The 14,411-nt window shown below is 38.9% G+C and overlaps 1 protein-coding gene across 2 annotated transcripts in view; it reads right to left on the bottom strand.

Annotated features, from left to right (window-relative positions):
• The window catches only part of GC (GC vitamin D binding protein), a 42,606-nt gene extending 28,418 nt beyond the window's left edge, over window positions 1-14,188 (bottom strand). The window contains exon 1 of one of the 2 annotated variants that reach the window (XM_029234840.1): window positions 13,979-14,188. In XM_029234840.1, the coding sequence (XP_029090673.1) occupies window positions 13,979-14,036 (58 nt within the window). In that variant the 5' untranslated portion in view covers window positions 14,037-14,188. Of the gene's footprint in view, window positions 1-6,506; window positions 6,697-13,978 lie in introns of those variants that run through there. The other variant, XM_029234841.1, reaches the window with a different exon arrangement.
• Between the last annotated feature and the right edge of the window lie 223 nt (window positions 14,189-14,411).

The following is a 14,411-nucleotide window of genomic DNA, read 5'->3' as shown; positions in this document are numbered from 1 at the left end:
AATGGGCATCATCAGAAAATGTACAAACAAATGCTGGAGAGGGTGTGGAGAAAAGAGAACACTCTTGCACTGTTGGTGGGAATGTAAATTGATACAGCCACTATGGAGAACAGTATGGAGGTTCCTTAAAAAACTAAAAATAGAATTACCGTATGACCCAGCAATCCCACTAATGGGCATATATGCTGAGAAAACCATAATTCAAAAAGACACATGCACCCCAATGTTCATTGCAGCAGTATTTACAATAGCCAGGTCATGGAAACAACCTAAGTGCCCATCAAGAGATGAATGGATAAAGAAGTTGTGGTACATATATACAATGGAATATTACTCAGCCATAAAAAGAAAAGAAATTGAGTTATTTGTAGAGAGGTGGATGGACCTAGAGTCTGTCATACAGAGTGAAGTAAGTCAGAAAGAGAAAAACAAATATTGTGTGTTAACACATATATGTGGAACCTAGAAAAATGGTACAGATGAACCGGTTTGCAGGGCAGAAATAGAGACACAGATGTAGAGAACAAACGTATGGACACCAAGGGGGGAAAGTGTAGGGGGATGGTGGTGTGATGAATTGGGAGATTGGGATTGACATGTGTACCCTAATATTTATGAAATAGACAACTAAGAAGAACCTGCTGTATAAAAAATAAATACAATTTAAAAATTAAAAAAATATTGTCTATATCAAAAAAAATTAAAAATCAACAAAATGAAAACAAACTCAGATACAAATGGGTTGTTCCTTGCTGGTACTGGGGGTGTGGGTAAAATTGGTGAAAGAGATTAAGAGATAGAGCCCTTCGGTTATAAAATAAGCCATGAGGATGTAATATACAGCATAAGGAATATGGTCAATAATACTTCATAACTTTGGGGACAGACGATTATTAAACTTACTGTGGTGATCATTTCATAATGTATGCAAATGTCAAATCACTATGTACTACACCTGAAACTAACATAATATTGTATGTCAACTATATTTCAATAAATTTAAAAAAAGAATGAACTAATACTGAAAGCACTAAGTCAAAATATGTATGCCAACTAGTGAGTCAGAACCTACTGATATAGCTATCATTCTTAGGTCCCATCTTTATAATAATGCTCAAATAAATAAAGCTTTTTATTCCTCCTTCCTTTCTTTGCCTCAGTTTCACCCAAGGCCTCAAAAGAACCAAGAACAAAAAAATAAAAAAATAAATGGAGAATATATCTACCTTCCGAAGTGAAGAGCTAGGCCCAGTAATGCGGGCCTTTAAAAGGGGGGTGTGAGCACTGGTGTTGCCTCCCTTGCTTCATTACCCACCTCCAGACTCTCTAAGGGAAGCTTAGGAATTCAGCTGAGGAAAAAGATGGAAATTAGGCAAAATAAGTTTTGGAGAAAGTTGTCAATGTGGTGGGTTTGGGAGAGTGGTGTGAGAGTGCATCTCCTTACTTCAAGCATAGTAAGAAGGGCTTCAAAGAAAACACTCAGACCTTGATAGGTGACCCTTGGAAGGTGGGGTACAATGGACAGGTGTCCTTCATTCAGACTGGAGAAATCTACGAGGTTAGAAAGGCTGGTTAAGTGGCCGGAGGCAACAAAGGAGAGGGTTGTGAGTGGGAAGTTCTGCTGTGGCCTGTGTACCTGATATAGATCGAGCAGGAGAACAAACTGTCCTGGAATCATCCTATCTTTTTTTTTTTTTTTTTTTAAGGTAGGGAGACATTTATCTAGAAGGCAGCAGGCTACCAAAAGTAGGACGCCTCTGTGCAGATGCAGATAACTTGAAAATCAAAGGGAGGTCTTAAGGTGCCAGCTGGATGGAGAGATCCCCAGGGATGATGGGGAAAGAGATCTCTAAAGAACCCATGAAGAGAAAATATCAACTCTGAACATCTCCTGTAACCAGAGAAAACACCACTATCTCACCAAGCTGCCCATTTGAATGAGTGTTTGCTGCTGCTTACCTTTCCTACTAGCTTTTCTTTTCCCTCTGTTAACCCTGGAGGAACTAAAAGCAGCCTAGAGAGTAGCAGGAAGGAGAAGAGAACAGGCAGAGGAAAGTGTATGCCTCCCTTTGCCACTAAATGCAATAGGACTGAAACATGCCTGATCTGGGGGAGTAGCTTCAATTTTAAATGAATTTACAAATTTTTGACTTTAACCAGACAGTCCCATGACTGTTAACAGGTGGTTATTTTGATGTTCAAAAGGACCAGAGGACCTTATATGAGTGATCAGAAAAATCATAGAACCTACTCGTAAGTCCATTCGGGTGGTTGGGAAGAGCTAGTTTGCACAGGGGATGAGTTCTTTATTGATGGTGAGACCCACTTGTTCAACACACCTGTTACATATACAATAGGTGGACGCATGGAAGGCAGCCAGTGTTTTTCTTCCCCGATTCATCATTTATGCAAGAAAGTCTAGGAAATTTGCCAACATTTTGATGCTGTATCTTTCCAAAAAAATGTAAGAAGTATAGAAATGGCCCAGTTCCTGTTCTAAATGGTTTTAACATTTAGTAACTTATCCTCCTGGATTTAAATATTGGGAAATCCATCTTGGATGATATGATGGCAATTACTGGTATGCATTTTACCCCCTAAATGTGTTCACCTCAGCTCCATGGATGAATGAATATACATAAGGCAGAGTAGGAATTCTTTTTTTTTTTAAATGGAGTATAATTGACTTAAAATATTGTGTTTCAGGTGTACAGCAAAGTGATTCTGTTATACATATATCCACTCTTTTTAAAATTCTTTTCCCATATAGGCCATTACAGAGTACTGAGTAGAGTTTCCTGTGCTATACAGTAGGTCTTTATTAGTCGTCTATTTTATATCATATGATATTGCTTATATGTAGAAATTCTTGTTTTATGGTTTGGAGTGGACGTGGTAGTGGCTGGATACTGGCTGGGGAAGATTTTGTTTTGGTTTTTTTTTCCTTTTAAAAAGATTCTCGGGACTTCCCTTGTGGCGCAGTGGTTAAGAATCCACCTGCCAGTGCAGGGGACATGGGTTCGATCCCTGGTCCGGGAAGATCCCACATGCCATGGAGCAACAAAGCCTGTGCGCCACAACTACTGAGCCTGCGCTCTAGAGTGCCCGTGAGCCACAACTACTGAAGCCCACAGGCCTAGAGCCCGTGCTCCGCAGCAAGAGAAGCCACCACAGTGAGAAACCCGCACACCGCAATGAAGCGTAGCCTCCTGCAACTAGAGAAAGTCTGTGTGCAGCAAAGAAGACCCAACACAGCCAAAAAAAAATTAAAAATATAAAAAGATTCTCTTTGGGATTTGTTAGAATTCATGTTAAAAATGCCTGATTTCAGTGAAAATTGCCTGTAGAGGAAGCTGTTGTACCCTACGTCTTTCAGGTGGACTGTTCAATGCATATAACTAAGGTGAGAAGTCAGAATTGAGGGACAAAGACCTTTTAAGTGGCATTTTCTAATAAGGGACCAACTCAAATACCATCAAAATCACAAAGAAGGTGGATAAACCTGCATGATCAAATCGCACATTATCTTGGAAACTAGGACAAGACAGTAGGATTGATAGTGGCTTTTTATACTCTATTGACTGAGAACCTTCATATCTAGTACATTTTCTGTAATTTATTGACTTGTTTACAAGGTTGGATATTGTCACAGTTTCAGAAGGTCAAAATAAGGCAGAAAGTTTCTGTTAATCATTAATGGTATTCAGTGGGACTGAAGATTAGGGCACAGGGAAAAAATTTAGGGTAGAGCTGTCTTCCTGTAGTGAGAAGAGGTAGTATTAGGATGTCAGTGGAGTTTTATGTTGCTCCTGGGTAGAACTGGGGAAAATGGCTGGCAGTAGATTTTAGTTCAGTGTGAAAGAACTTTATAACTGTGGCTAATTAATAACTGAAATGATGAACAGCTTTTTTTTTTTTTTTTGCGGTACGCGGGCCTCTCACTGCTGTGGCCTCTCCCGTTGCGGAGCGCAGGCTCAGCGGCCATGGCTCACGGACCCAGCCGCTCTGCGGCATGTGGGATCTTCCCGGACCGGGGAACGAACCCGTGTCCCCTGCATCGGCAGGCGGACTCTCAACCACTGCGCCACCAGGGAAGCCCTGAACAGCTTTTTGAAGTGAGTTTGTTTTGTCCTTAAAATATTCAAATGGAGTTTAAATAACGGTATGTATTAGATTCCTGAATTTAGTACACAGTCATGATCTTTGAGATCACTTCTAAAAGCTTACAAAATCACCCCTTTTAGAAACAGTAAGAAATTATACAGAATCTTTTTTCTCCCAAAGCTTATGGTTTCAAGCCACAAAAAATACTCAAATAAGAACTCCTTTGTTCTTAATGCAAAGGAAATAACTTTGCTTAATAAACTCTCCCTATAAAACTGCAGAGGTCACTTTTGTTTTATTGTCACCATGCAAAATGAGAGCCTGCATTCAATGGGGGCACCTCTGAACATTTAAAAAAATATTTTGTTTCTAACTTTCCAGATTTCTCACTTCATTAAGAAAGTAGAGTTTCATTCAGTGTGCTGAGAACGTGAGTGCATGTGAATATAGTATAAGTGGAGACTACAGTTTATCTCCTGATTTAATTAAAGCTATTTAAACAACTGAGATTGCACAGAAACACATTGGAATCCATGGGTGTTATGTACTGCTTTAGTTAGAATGCAGTGACAGAAAACTGGGAAACTAGATCAACTACACAAGACTTAAAATGGTTTTGGAACCATTTTTGCTGGAATATTCAGTCTTGGGCAAAACAGAAGCAAGGGGAAAAGCCCAAATAGGCATTGAAGAAATTCAGAATTAAAATATGAGGGTAAAACTGCTCTTACAAAAGTAACCTGTGGAGGAAGCCGTTGCACCATGTATTTTTCAGGTGGATTACTTGAAATATTTCTGATTAAAAAAAATTCATCTATTCATTTATTCAAAGAGAAGACCTGGAGCTGAACTGGTTAAGCGAGTATGTTAATCACTTTCTCATCTTCCAAACGTAACAAATACTGAACTTAATTTGCCATGAGATTGTTCTAAATCAAATCCCTATTCCATGGAGTATTGCTTAATGTTTTCACACCAGTTGAGCTCACTTTCATTTATATAATTAAATCCTATATCAAATGAATTGTAAATGACTTACTCTGTTCTTTAATGTGCCATGTGGTTATGAAGAGGGCAGTCTGGACTTTGATACGGCACTAGTAAATATTGGCATAATCCTAGTGACACTGGCGAAATCATTTTCACATTGTGACCCCTAAACACTCAATGTTTACAAATGTCGTTAACAGAATTGTTGCTTTTTGCAATAGCATGTCCCTTTTCTGTCTGTATTGTGAAACATTCTGGTAAGTTGTGCCTAACTCTGGACTTTTGAAAACATTTGGTTTACTTTCGGGAAATCTTCACTGCTTCATGCATCTCTCCTCTCCCAACACAGCTGACGATACTCATTCATACATGCAACGGACATGTCTTGAAGACTTACTCTGTGCCAGGCGTTGGGTTCAGTATTGAATATACAATAAAGAGCAAAATCGACATATCCTTGCCCTTATGGAACTTTTAATCTAGTGGGGATAGACAATATGATACTCATTGTTATAGTACAAACTTTACTAAAAATGGTATTTTGAATGCTTTAACTATTGTTATAATCATTCTCTAAAACGAGTTTGGTCCTCTAGAAAAGCTGTTTGTATACCGGGAGCAATGGTTGGAGCCTATATATGTTGTGTTGAATAAAAACGCTTATATAGGATGCTAGGAACTGTCTTACGTTGCTATTTTCCTGTTCTGGAGAATCATGGGCTTTCAGAACTGTTGGGCATTTATATTTTTGAAATTTTATTCCTTTGACATTTTTATTTCCATTCTGCACTGACAGACTCATCTATGTCAGAAAAGGTCAGTGTATAAGTGCGTTTTTTTTTTTAACTTAAAGAATATGGTTTGTAGTATTCGTTCAAACTAGGTGGGCTACATATTCAGAGTAGTGGTTTTAGTTGAGAAATTAAATATTGTTGGGCTGGTTTAGGAAGTTGCCCTGATAATTGGAACTAAAGAAAACTGCCGATATGTCATTAAAAACATTGTCAACGAAGAAGTGGTATTCAAATTAGTACTTTTATTTCATTTTTCAGGCTTTTTGGGTCTCATTTCCGTTGACATTTTAAATCACTATTAAATAAAGCATTGATCTGGTTTCATATTGATGTTTGCAAGCAGGGGTGCAGTTTTGAGCTTAAGTCAATAGAAAGTAAACTTAGAGTTCTGCATGACATCTATAGATTAACTATCTAGAGGAAATTAACTGTACCTCTTAGGATGCCATCAGTGGAACATTTCAGATGTTGAAAATTCAAAATCAGTAGAAGATATAGGGGCAATGGGTCAGTTGCCCCAATACTAAAACTGCCATAGAGGATGGCCTCATAGACTCACTCAAATTTGATGCCTTTGGTTTCAACATGGGTGGTAGCCCATATAGGTGCTACACTCACCAAAGTCCCAGAGGAGGCATTCTTCCTCCACACATCTCATTCCACCTCGCTTTTCCTTCACAAGTTGAGCACCTGTCATCAACAAGTGCTTTTTCAGAGGTGAAGATAAGGGAGCAAGTTTCCCTCTCCAACCTTTTGCATGAGTGAGGGTGGTGTCTTTGGTATCCTGAATTGGAAACTTAGAATGCATTACAGGGCTTAGTTTTTAAAACAATATAAGAACAAATAACATGATAAAGCACATACAAGAAACTTGAAAGCCACCAATACTTAAGGAACTGAGATCTGATATTAGAGATAAGAATAAGAATACAACACCAATAGCAGCAGTAGTGATCATTGCCATGGAAGAGATTGAAACAAAGCATATGAACCCATGGAATGGAAGAGAGTTTTTAGAAAACCTCATGAAAGGAACTATTACTTGAAGTGGACCATGAATGATGGGCAGGATTTTAACAGGAATAAGTGAATTGGGAGAGGAATTTTAAGTGGAGAGAACATGAAGAAATATCTGAAGTTAGAAAATCTCCAGTCATATCTGGAGAATGAGTAATCCAATAAAACTGAAGCAGTGGAATTAAATACTAGAAAACTGGATCACCAAAGTTTTACTTACTTTTTAAGGTAATGGGGTATCTATTGAAATACATTCATGGAGAGAAATGACCAACTCAGAGCTGTACTCAAGGAAGAGTAACCTTGGGATCTAAGCGAAATAGTACCTTGTTATTAAGGCTGTTCTGTGAAATATGTTAGTCTATGTAAAAATGCCTAGCACATCTCCTGCCTAACGTGGTAAAAACACAGTGAATGTTAGCACCTCTTCTTATAGTAAAATCCAGTGATGATACCTACATGCCCTTGTGATAAGGATCCCATGTGGCTTGCTCCGGTCCTTCTCTCAGATGGTAGGCTAAATTACTTTCTGGTCAGAAGGAAATGGAAGAGAATAGAAAACTCCCGGGAAGCATGGAAATGAGTTAACATGTACCCCAGTTATCTCCTGGCCAATTCTCCCTGGATCTGACCAATGAGATTATAGTCTATCAACAGTGAGATGCTTTCACTCAATGATCCTTTCCTTGGGGAAGTCCCAGCCTGTCACAGAACCCAGAAACCTACAGTATTAGGTTTCTATTGCTACTGTAACGCATTACCACAAATTCAGTGGCTTAAACTTACTGCTTTACATTTCTACTGGGTAGACTGACACAGGTCTCACTGGGCTAAAATCAAGGTGTCAGCAGGATTGTGTTCTCTCTGGATGCTCTAGGGGAGAATCCACTTCCTTGCCTACTCCAACTTCTAGAGGTGGCCTAGGATTCTACTCCTTCCTCCATCTTCAAAGGTGGCAACTTTGTGTCTCTTTGTGCCTTTTCTCTTTAGTGACATCATCCTCTGACTGATTCTGTTTTGCTCCCTTTTTTTGATTACTTTGGCCTCACTCAGATAATCCAGCATTGTTTTTCTACTTTAAGTTCTGTTGACTAGCAACCTTTATTCTGTCTGAAACCTTAATTCCCCTTTGTGATGTGAGCTAACCTCTTAGCCCGTTCCAGGCATTAGAATGTCAACATTTTTGGAGGATGCTCATTCTGCCTAACATACACATTACTATTTAAGCCTGAGGTTGTACCCACCGTCACATGACTCCAAATAGAGACCAGAATTGGGGTGGGTTTGTATCAGACAGTCTGATAGCTAGAATCCCACCAGTCAGCTATACATGTTCACCCCTAGCATTTCATTTACCTTCCCAACAGTGATCCTAATTTTTACGTATTTCATTTTTGGCCTCTACTTACCAGGTTATGTCAGGTTTTGCATTGTGTTTTAGTATGAATTGATTGGGGAAGGGATGGGATGTAGGGATTTTGTTAGGGAAGCCACTACAATAGCTGGGTGAAGGTTAATAAGGGCCTGCACAAGGACAGTATAAGAAAGTGGAAATGTAGTAGAAAAGAGCCAGTGTTCCCAGGCTTTGAGAACTAGGTCTATGCAGGGGGTAAAGGAGACAGACAAAAGGACCACTGAGGAGTTTCGGTACAAGGCTGACATATTTTAGGGCTGAAATTTATAGAATATAGAAATGATTGGATACTGATAACAAGTGTATAAAATAAAATCCAACAGTGCTCTACAGGATTGAACATAAATGATTTAGAGGTGATAGTGCCAGGAAAACAGGAAGTTAGAAGACAGAGCTAGTTTCATGGAATAGGGATGAACTGGGATTTGGATCAGCTGTGGATGACCATGGTGGACAGAATGAATTTCACTTACTTCCCCCTAAATTGGTGTCAATGATTGGCTCTCTCTTACACTTATTCTAAGATTAGTGAAAGTATTTCAGGTATGTGTCTCATGAGAGGCAGCAAAGCAGTGATTTTGAGTGACTGTAAACCCAGTGAATTGATGTAAGATTATGATCCTGACACTTAACTAGCTCAGTTACTTTGGATAAGTTACTTAACCCCTCTCTTCCTCAGTTTTCCCCATTTATAAAATGGGGATAATAGTACTGAGCTCATCATGGTGTTGAAAGGATGAAATAAATCTATCTGAAAGATTTTAAACATGTTAACATATTGTAAATAAACTATTAGCTATTTTATTCAATGGATAAAATCTAGTGCCAATGCTTCACAGTGGATACTATATATAAAATTTATAATGAAAATAACAAAAGACTTAAAGTTTACTCCTTCTAGGATATATATTATGTGTCCTAGTTGATATTTAATTTTCCTTAAATACTCAAAACTACCTTATGAGGTAGGTACTCTAATAACCTTAGTTTTGTGATTTTACACACAAAAAACTGCTACACATAATATATGGCAAGTAGTGTTCTAAAACTGAGAATTCCAGCAAGGAACAAAAAGTCCTTGATTTTATGGAGCTTACATTCTACATCTTACTTTCATTACAATAAACAAATGAACAGCTGGTAATAAGGTGATGAGTGCTAAAAATAAAAGCAAAATAAAACAACAAAAACAGGGTAAGAGAATAGAGAAAAATGGAGTAGTAGGTGCTATTTGAGGTAGATTGGTCAGGGAAGTCTTCTCTATATGTGAACTTGGAGCAGACAGAGGGGATCCATGTTCTAAGATGAGTGAGGTGCTAAGGCAGATCCCTGGGGTGCAGAATACAGAGAGTGGGAGCTAGTGGAGGCCAGTGTGGCTGAAACAGAGTGAACTGGGGGGAAATAGAGAGGGGGTAGCAGTGGGCAGAATAAAGAAGTTAAGTGACCATAGACACTAGGGGGAGGGTAATCAGTTCATTTTAAGGATTTCTTCATCTTCTTTCTGTATAGATCAACCTTGTGGCCTGTTAAAGTATGCTTACTCATCCCCATACCCCATATATGATGGTGAATTCATACTGGCATTGCACCTCATAGCAATGAAGCATAATTTTGCTATTAGGTTAACATTGCTTTTTTTTTTTTTTTTTTTGCGGTACACGGGCCTCTCACTGTTGTGGCCTCTCCCGCTGCGGAGCACAGGCTCCGGACACGCAGGCTCGGCGGCCATGGCTCACGGGCCTAGCCGCTCCATGGCATGTAGGATCTTCCCGGACCGGGGCACGAACCTGTGTCCCCTGCATCGGCGGGCGGACTCTCAACCACTGCGCCACCAGGGAAGCCCTAACATTGGTTTTTGTTTTTTTTTTAACATCGTTATTGGGGTATAATTGCTTTACAATGGTGTGTTAGTTTCTGCTTTATAACAAAGTGAATCAGTTATACATATACATATGTTCCCATATCTCTTCCCTCTTGCGTCTCCCTCCCTCCCACCCACCCTCCCTATCCCACCCCTCCAGGCGGTCACAGAGCACCGAGCCGATATCCCTGTGCCATGCGGCTGCTTCCCACTAGCTATCTACCTTACGTTTGTTAGTGTGTATATGTCCATGACTCTCTCTCGCCCTGTCACAGCTCACCCTTCCCCCTCCCCATATCCTCAAGTCCGTTCTCTAGTAGGTCTGTGTCTTTATTCCTGTCTTACCCCTAGGTTCTTCATGACATTTTTTTTTTCTTCTTAAATTCCATATATATGTGTTAGCATACGGTATTTGTCTTTTTCTTTCTGACTTACTTCACTCTGTATGACAGACTCTAGGTCTATCCACCTCATTACAAATAGCTCAATTTCGTTTCTTTTTATGGCTGAGTAATATTCCATTGTATATATGTGCCACATCTTCTTTATCCATTCATCCGATGATGGGCACTTAGGTTGTTTCCATCTCTGGGCTATTGTAAATAGAGCTGCAATGAACATCTTGGTACATGACTCTTTTTGAATTATGGTTTTCTCAGGGTATATGCCCAGTAGTGGGATTGCTGGGTCATATGGTAGTTCTATTTGTAGTTTTTTAAGGAACCTCCATACTGTTCTCTGTAGTGGCTGTACCAATTCACATTCCCACCAGCAGTGCAAGAGTGTTCCCTTTTCTCCACACCCTCTCCAGCATTTATTGTTTCTAGATTTTTTCATGATGGCCATTCTGACTGGTGTGAGATGATATCTCATTGTAGTTTTGACTTGCATTTCTCTAATGATTCCTAACATTGCTTTTGATGATGAGGTTAGCTACCTCTTTGACTTCAGCTCTTCCTCCTTTCCTCCTTTCCCTTCTCAGCTAAGCCTCTTTAATGCTTTTACTCTGGGTGCTTTGTGAACTTGGATCAGGCCGTATTTGTTCCTAGCTCAGGACATTTGCCCCTGAGTTCGTCAGCTTGAAACATACTTCTAGATATTTGCATGGCTGTCGTCTTTTCATCATGTAGATCTCAAATCCTATGTTGCCTCCTCAGTCACCTGAGGAGGTGACTAAGCACCAAAATAAGCGTAAAATTGTGCTTATTTTGCAGAGAGCATATACAGACATATCTGGGAAAGTATCAATAGAATATTTTCTTATTCTAAATTACTTCTCTTTAGCATTCTGTACAGCTATGTTCTTGAATCAAACTGAGGGCAATTTTGTTTTTCACATGGCTCCTGATGAAGGGGTGGCAACTTGTAGAAAAAAGAAACAGTGATTCAGTGGTGGTTTGGAAGATTGGGATGAAACACATTGTCTCAGGGCTGTTTCGACAGGTAAGTGGGAGAAGGAGAAATACAGCTTCCCCCTCACCTCAAGGGGAATTGACTTTCTTCTTGCTATTTGATACCATGTTTACTAAAATTATGCTGAGAATGAAATGCTTAAAGCAAAAGGAAAATGTTCTTGCCAGTAGCTCTTATGAACAGCAGTGCTTTGCTTCCTGTAGCATTATTTCTTTGGTAATTGTGTAGCAATTGTGTAGTAATTGTGTAGCCTTCTTGTTTCTTGGGAAGAAGGAAAGATATGATTTAGATTAGTGCTTTATCCATTTCAGTTTTGAGTAAAGAGGCCAAGTGGAGGCAATTGGCAAACATAAATTTCTTGCCTCTCACAGGGTAGCTAAAGTGGATATTATAATATCATTTAGATTTGGTATATTTGGTAAGCCCTTCTCTCTCAAGATGTACCCAAGGGCTTGTGAACTGAATCCCCAATGCCATTTGATAGAAGAGGATGAGCCTGACTGGAGCTAATGTTCATATTGTATCCTCTTTAGAACTGAGGTTTTCCAAAGACTGCTTCCATGGGATATAGGCATTTTAGGAAAGAGCCCATGCGTTTGGGAAACTTTATTGTTTTGAATAAAGTTAAATTATCTTGTTTTGATTTCTCAGAGCTCTTAGGACAACAAAAACATTGATTATGAACCAACCAAGAAAGACTAATGTCTGGCTTATTTCTTAAATATGTTTGGCCATAGAAACATATTTCCAAAATGAGTCTTGAAGGAAATACATCTTGGAAAAGAGGTTCTAGACAAATGCTGTGGGTGATTGGTCAGCTCTGTAGAACTAGGCAGAGAACTGCTACCCAAACCAATCCTCCAGCATCCAAAGTTCCTCTCAACTCCTTCAATCTGTACACTTCTTGCCAGGAGTGAGCACACCTAGCTTCCAGGTAAAACACTGACTTGGTATTTGGGTTATGCTCAGGTATTACAGAACAGAGGACTGATGGGTCAGGACTACTGTCCCCAAATATTGGACATTTGTTATGTAGGTAATTGTACTTTATGTCTCAGGAGTCATGATCTGACCTATGGCACATAGGTAATCGAGTTCATTGTGAAGTTCAGACCTTCAAGGGAGCTTACTTGAAGTTTTCAGCATCTGTTTCGTCAGAGGCTGAGTGAATACTAAAGGATGTTGAAATAGAGGTTGCAGAATACTGTTATTCTCCAAAGCACTGTAACTCTTTGAAGTGAAGCCAATGTACATTTATTGAGTCAGTAGTTCAAAATGGCACATTATGGCATCCACATATAATCCCAGGACATAACCATTACTGGACTTTCTGTGTTTTGAAAATCCAGATCTGAACCTACTTCAGGAGGATTTTTCAGGGTCAGATCTGCCTCAGGGAAACCATGGGTGAAGGAGTAAGCTTTTAGGGTTCCTTGGGACCTGGGCTATTCAGAGGTCTTGTAAGGGACATGAATAAGACAAAATTTAAAATAATTTAATGACAAAAATGAGGTTTTTTAAAAAAAATGTAAAAATAAGGTCAGGAATAAGGTTATTCTTGTCATAATTAATAACTGTTGATTCCTGGGATACATGCATTTTATTCCACTGGTTAAATGTTATTAATATGACTTGGGTAAAGCGGTTAACTGGAAGCACTACATGAAAATTTTGATTTTTTGAAGCCGGATGAATGCAGATTCCTTTTATAAGCATTAAAGAATCAGCCAGAAAGTAACTTGGAACTGATTATGAATTTCGCAGCTTGGGAACTTATAAAGTTGTATATTGCTCAAAGACGAAGACACCATGTGATGAATGAACTTAATGAAAAATATAGCTCAGAGACCTTGATAGTCATATTTCTTAGCTAATGAATTCTTTTATGTGAGATATTTTAGAAACTATAATGCGTTTTCAAATATTACACATAGAGGATTCCTTGAAGAAGATCAAAGAAATCTGTTGACTTCGTCATTGATATGGTATATTGTACTCTCACTGGCAATGAATATTTGAAGTCTGAAAAACAAAGCTCAGTGATGGATCACAGCCTCCATTTGCGTTCTCCTTTAACAAATTAAAAAATTCTAATTTTGAGCCATTTTTTTAAGATCTTGGTTATCAAGAAAACAGGGAAAGATAAGTGACAAATTATATAGTTTTTCTTTCTTTCATGAGATTCTTATCATGACTTCTTGGCTATTCTATTTGAACACTCTATGTGACATTTGAGCTCAGATTAACCCCCCTTTGATTCCTCCCTCTCTCCCCAACATATTCACTGATTCTTCTGTTTTTCACCTTGTGTATAATTTTTAAAATGGTAACAAAATTAGACTAGTTGAGAGTTCTTGTAAATGGTCACAGCACTGGAAGTCTTACCTCTCTCTAGAGCATGCACAAATGCTACAGCAAGCAGGAAAACCAGGATCCTCTTCATTTTCCTGCCGGCAAGTCCTGTAGCACCCCTGTCTCCTGTATGTTACCCAGTTAAAAAAAAAAAAATGGCATCCAAAAGTAACCAATTCCCTTTTACTAATAAGATTCCTGACTGTGAGCTAATCAATTATTAATCTCTACATGGAAGGAAGGGCAGTCATCCTTGGGCCACAAGAGATAAAATATCATCAATCAAGGCAAATAGACAACCTGGGGAAAAAGTAGTGGAAAATCTAGGAGATTTTAATCATTAACTTTGTCGAACTGCAAAAGAGTCAGGGTATATATAGATTTTTTCCCCCCACTTCTGCTTTTTGCTAAAGCTTATCTAATGTATTTATGGGCACATTTTCCCTCCCTCTTTCTGTGTTGTCTT

Source organism: Monodon monoceros, unplaced genomic scaffold, assembly GCF_005190385.1.
Source record: "Monodon monoceros isolate NGI ecotype Baffin Bay Population unplaced genomic scaffold, NGI_Narwhal_1 Super_Scaffold_20, whole genome shotgun sequence".
Classification (NCBI taxonomy): domain Eukaryota; kingdom Metazoa; phylum Chordata; class Mammalia; order Artiodactyla; family Monodontidae; genus Monodon; species Monodon monoceros.
This window is presented reverse-complemented; position numbering and strand designations above follow the sequence as displayed.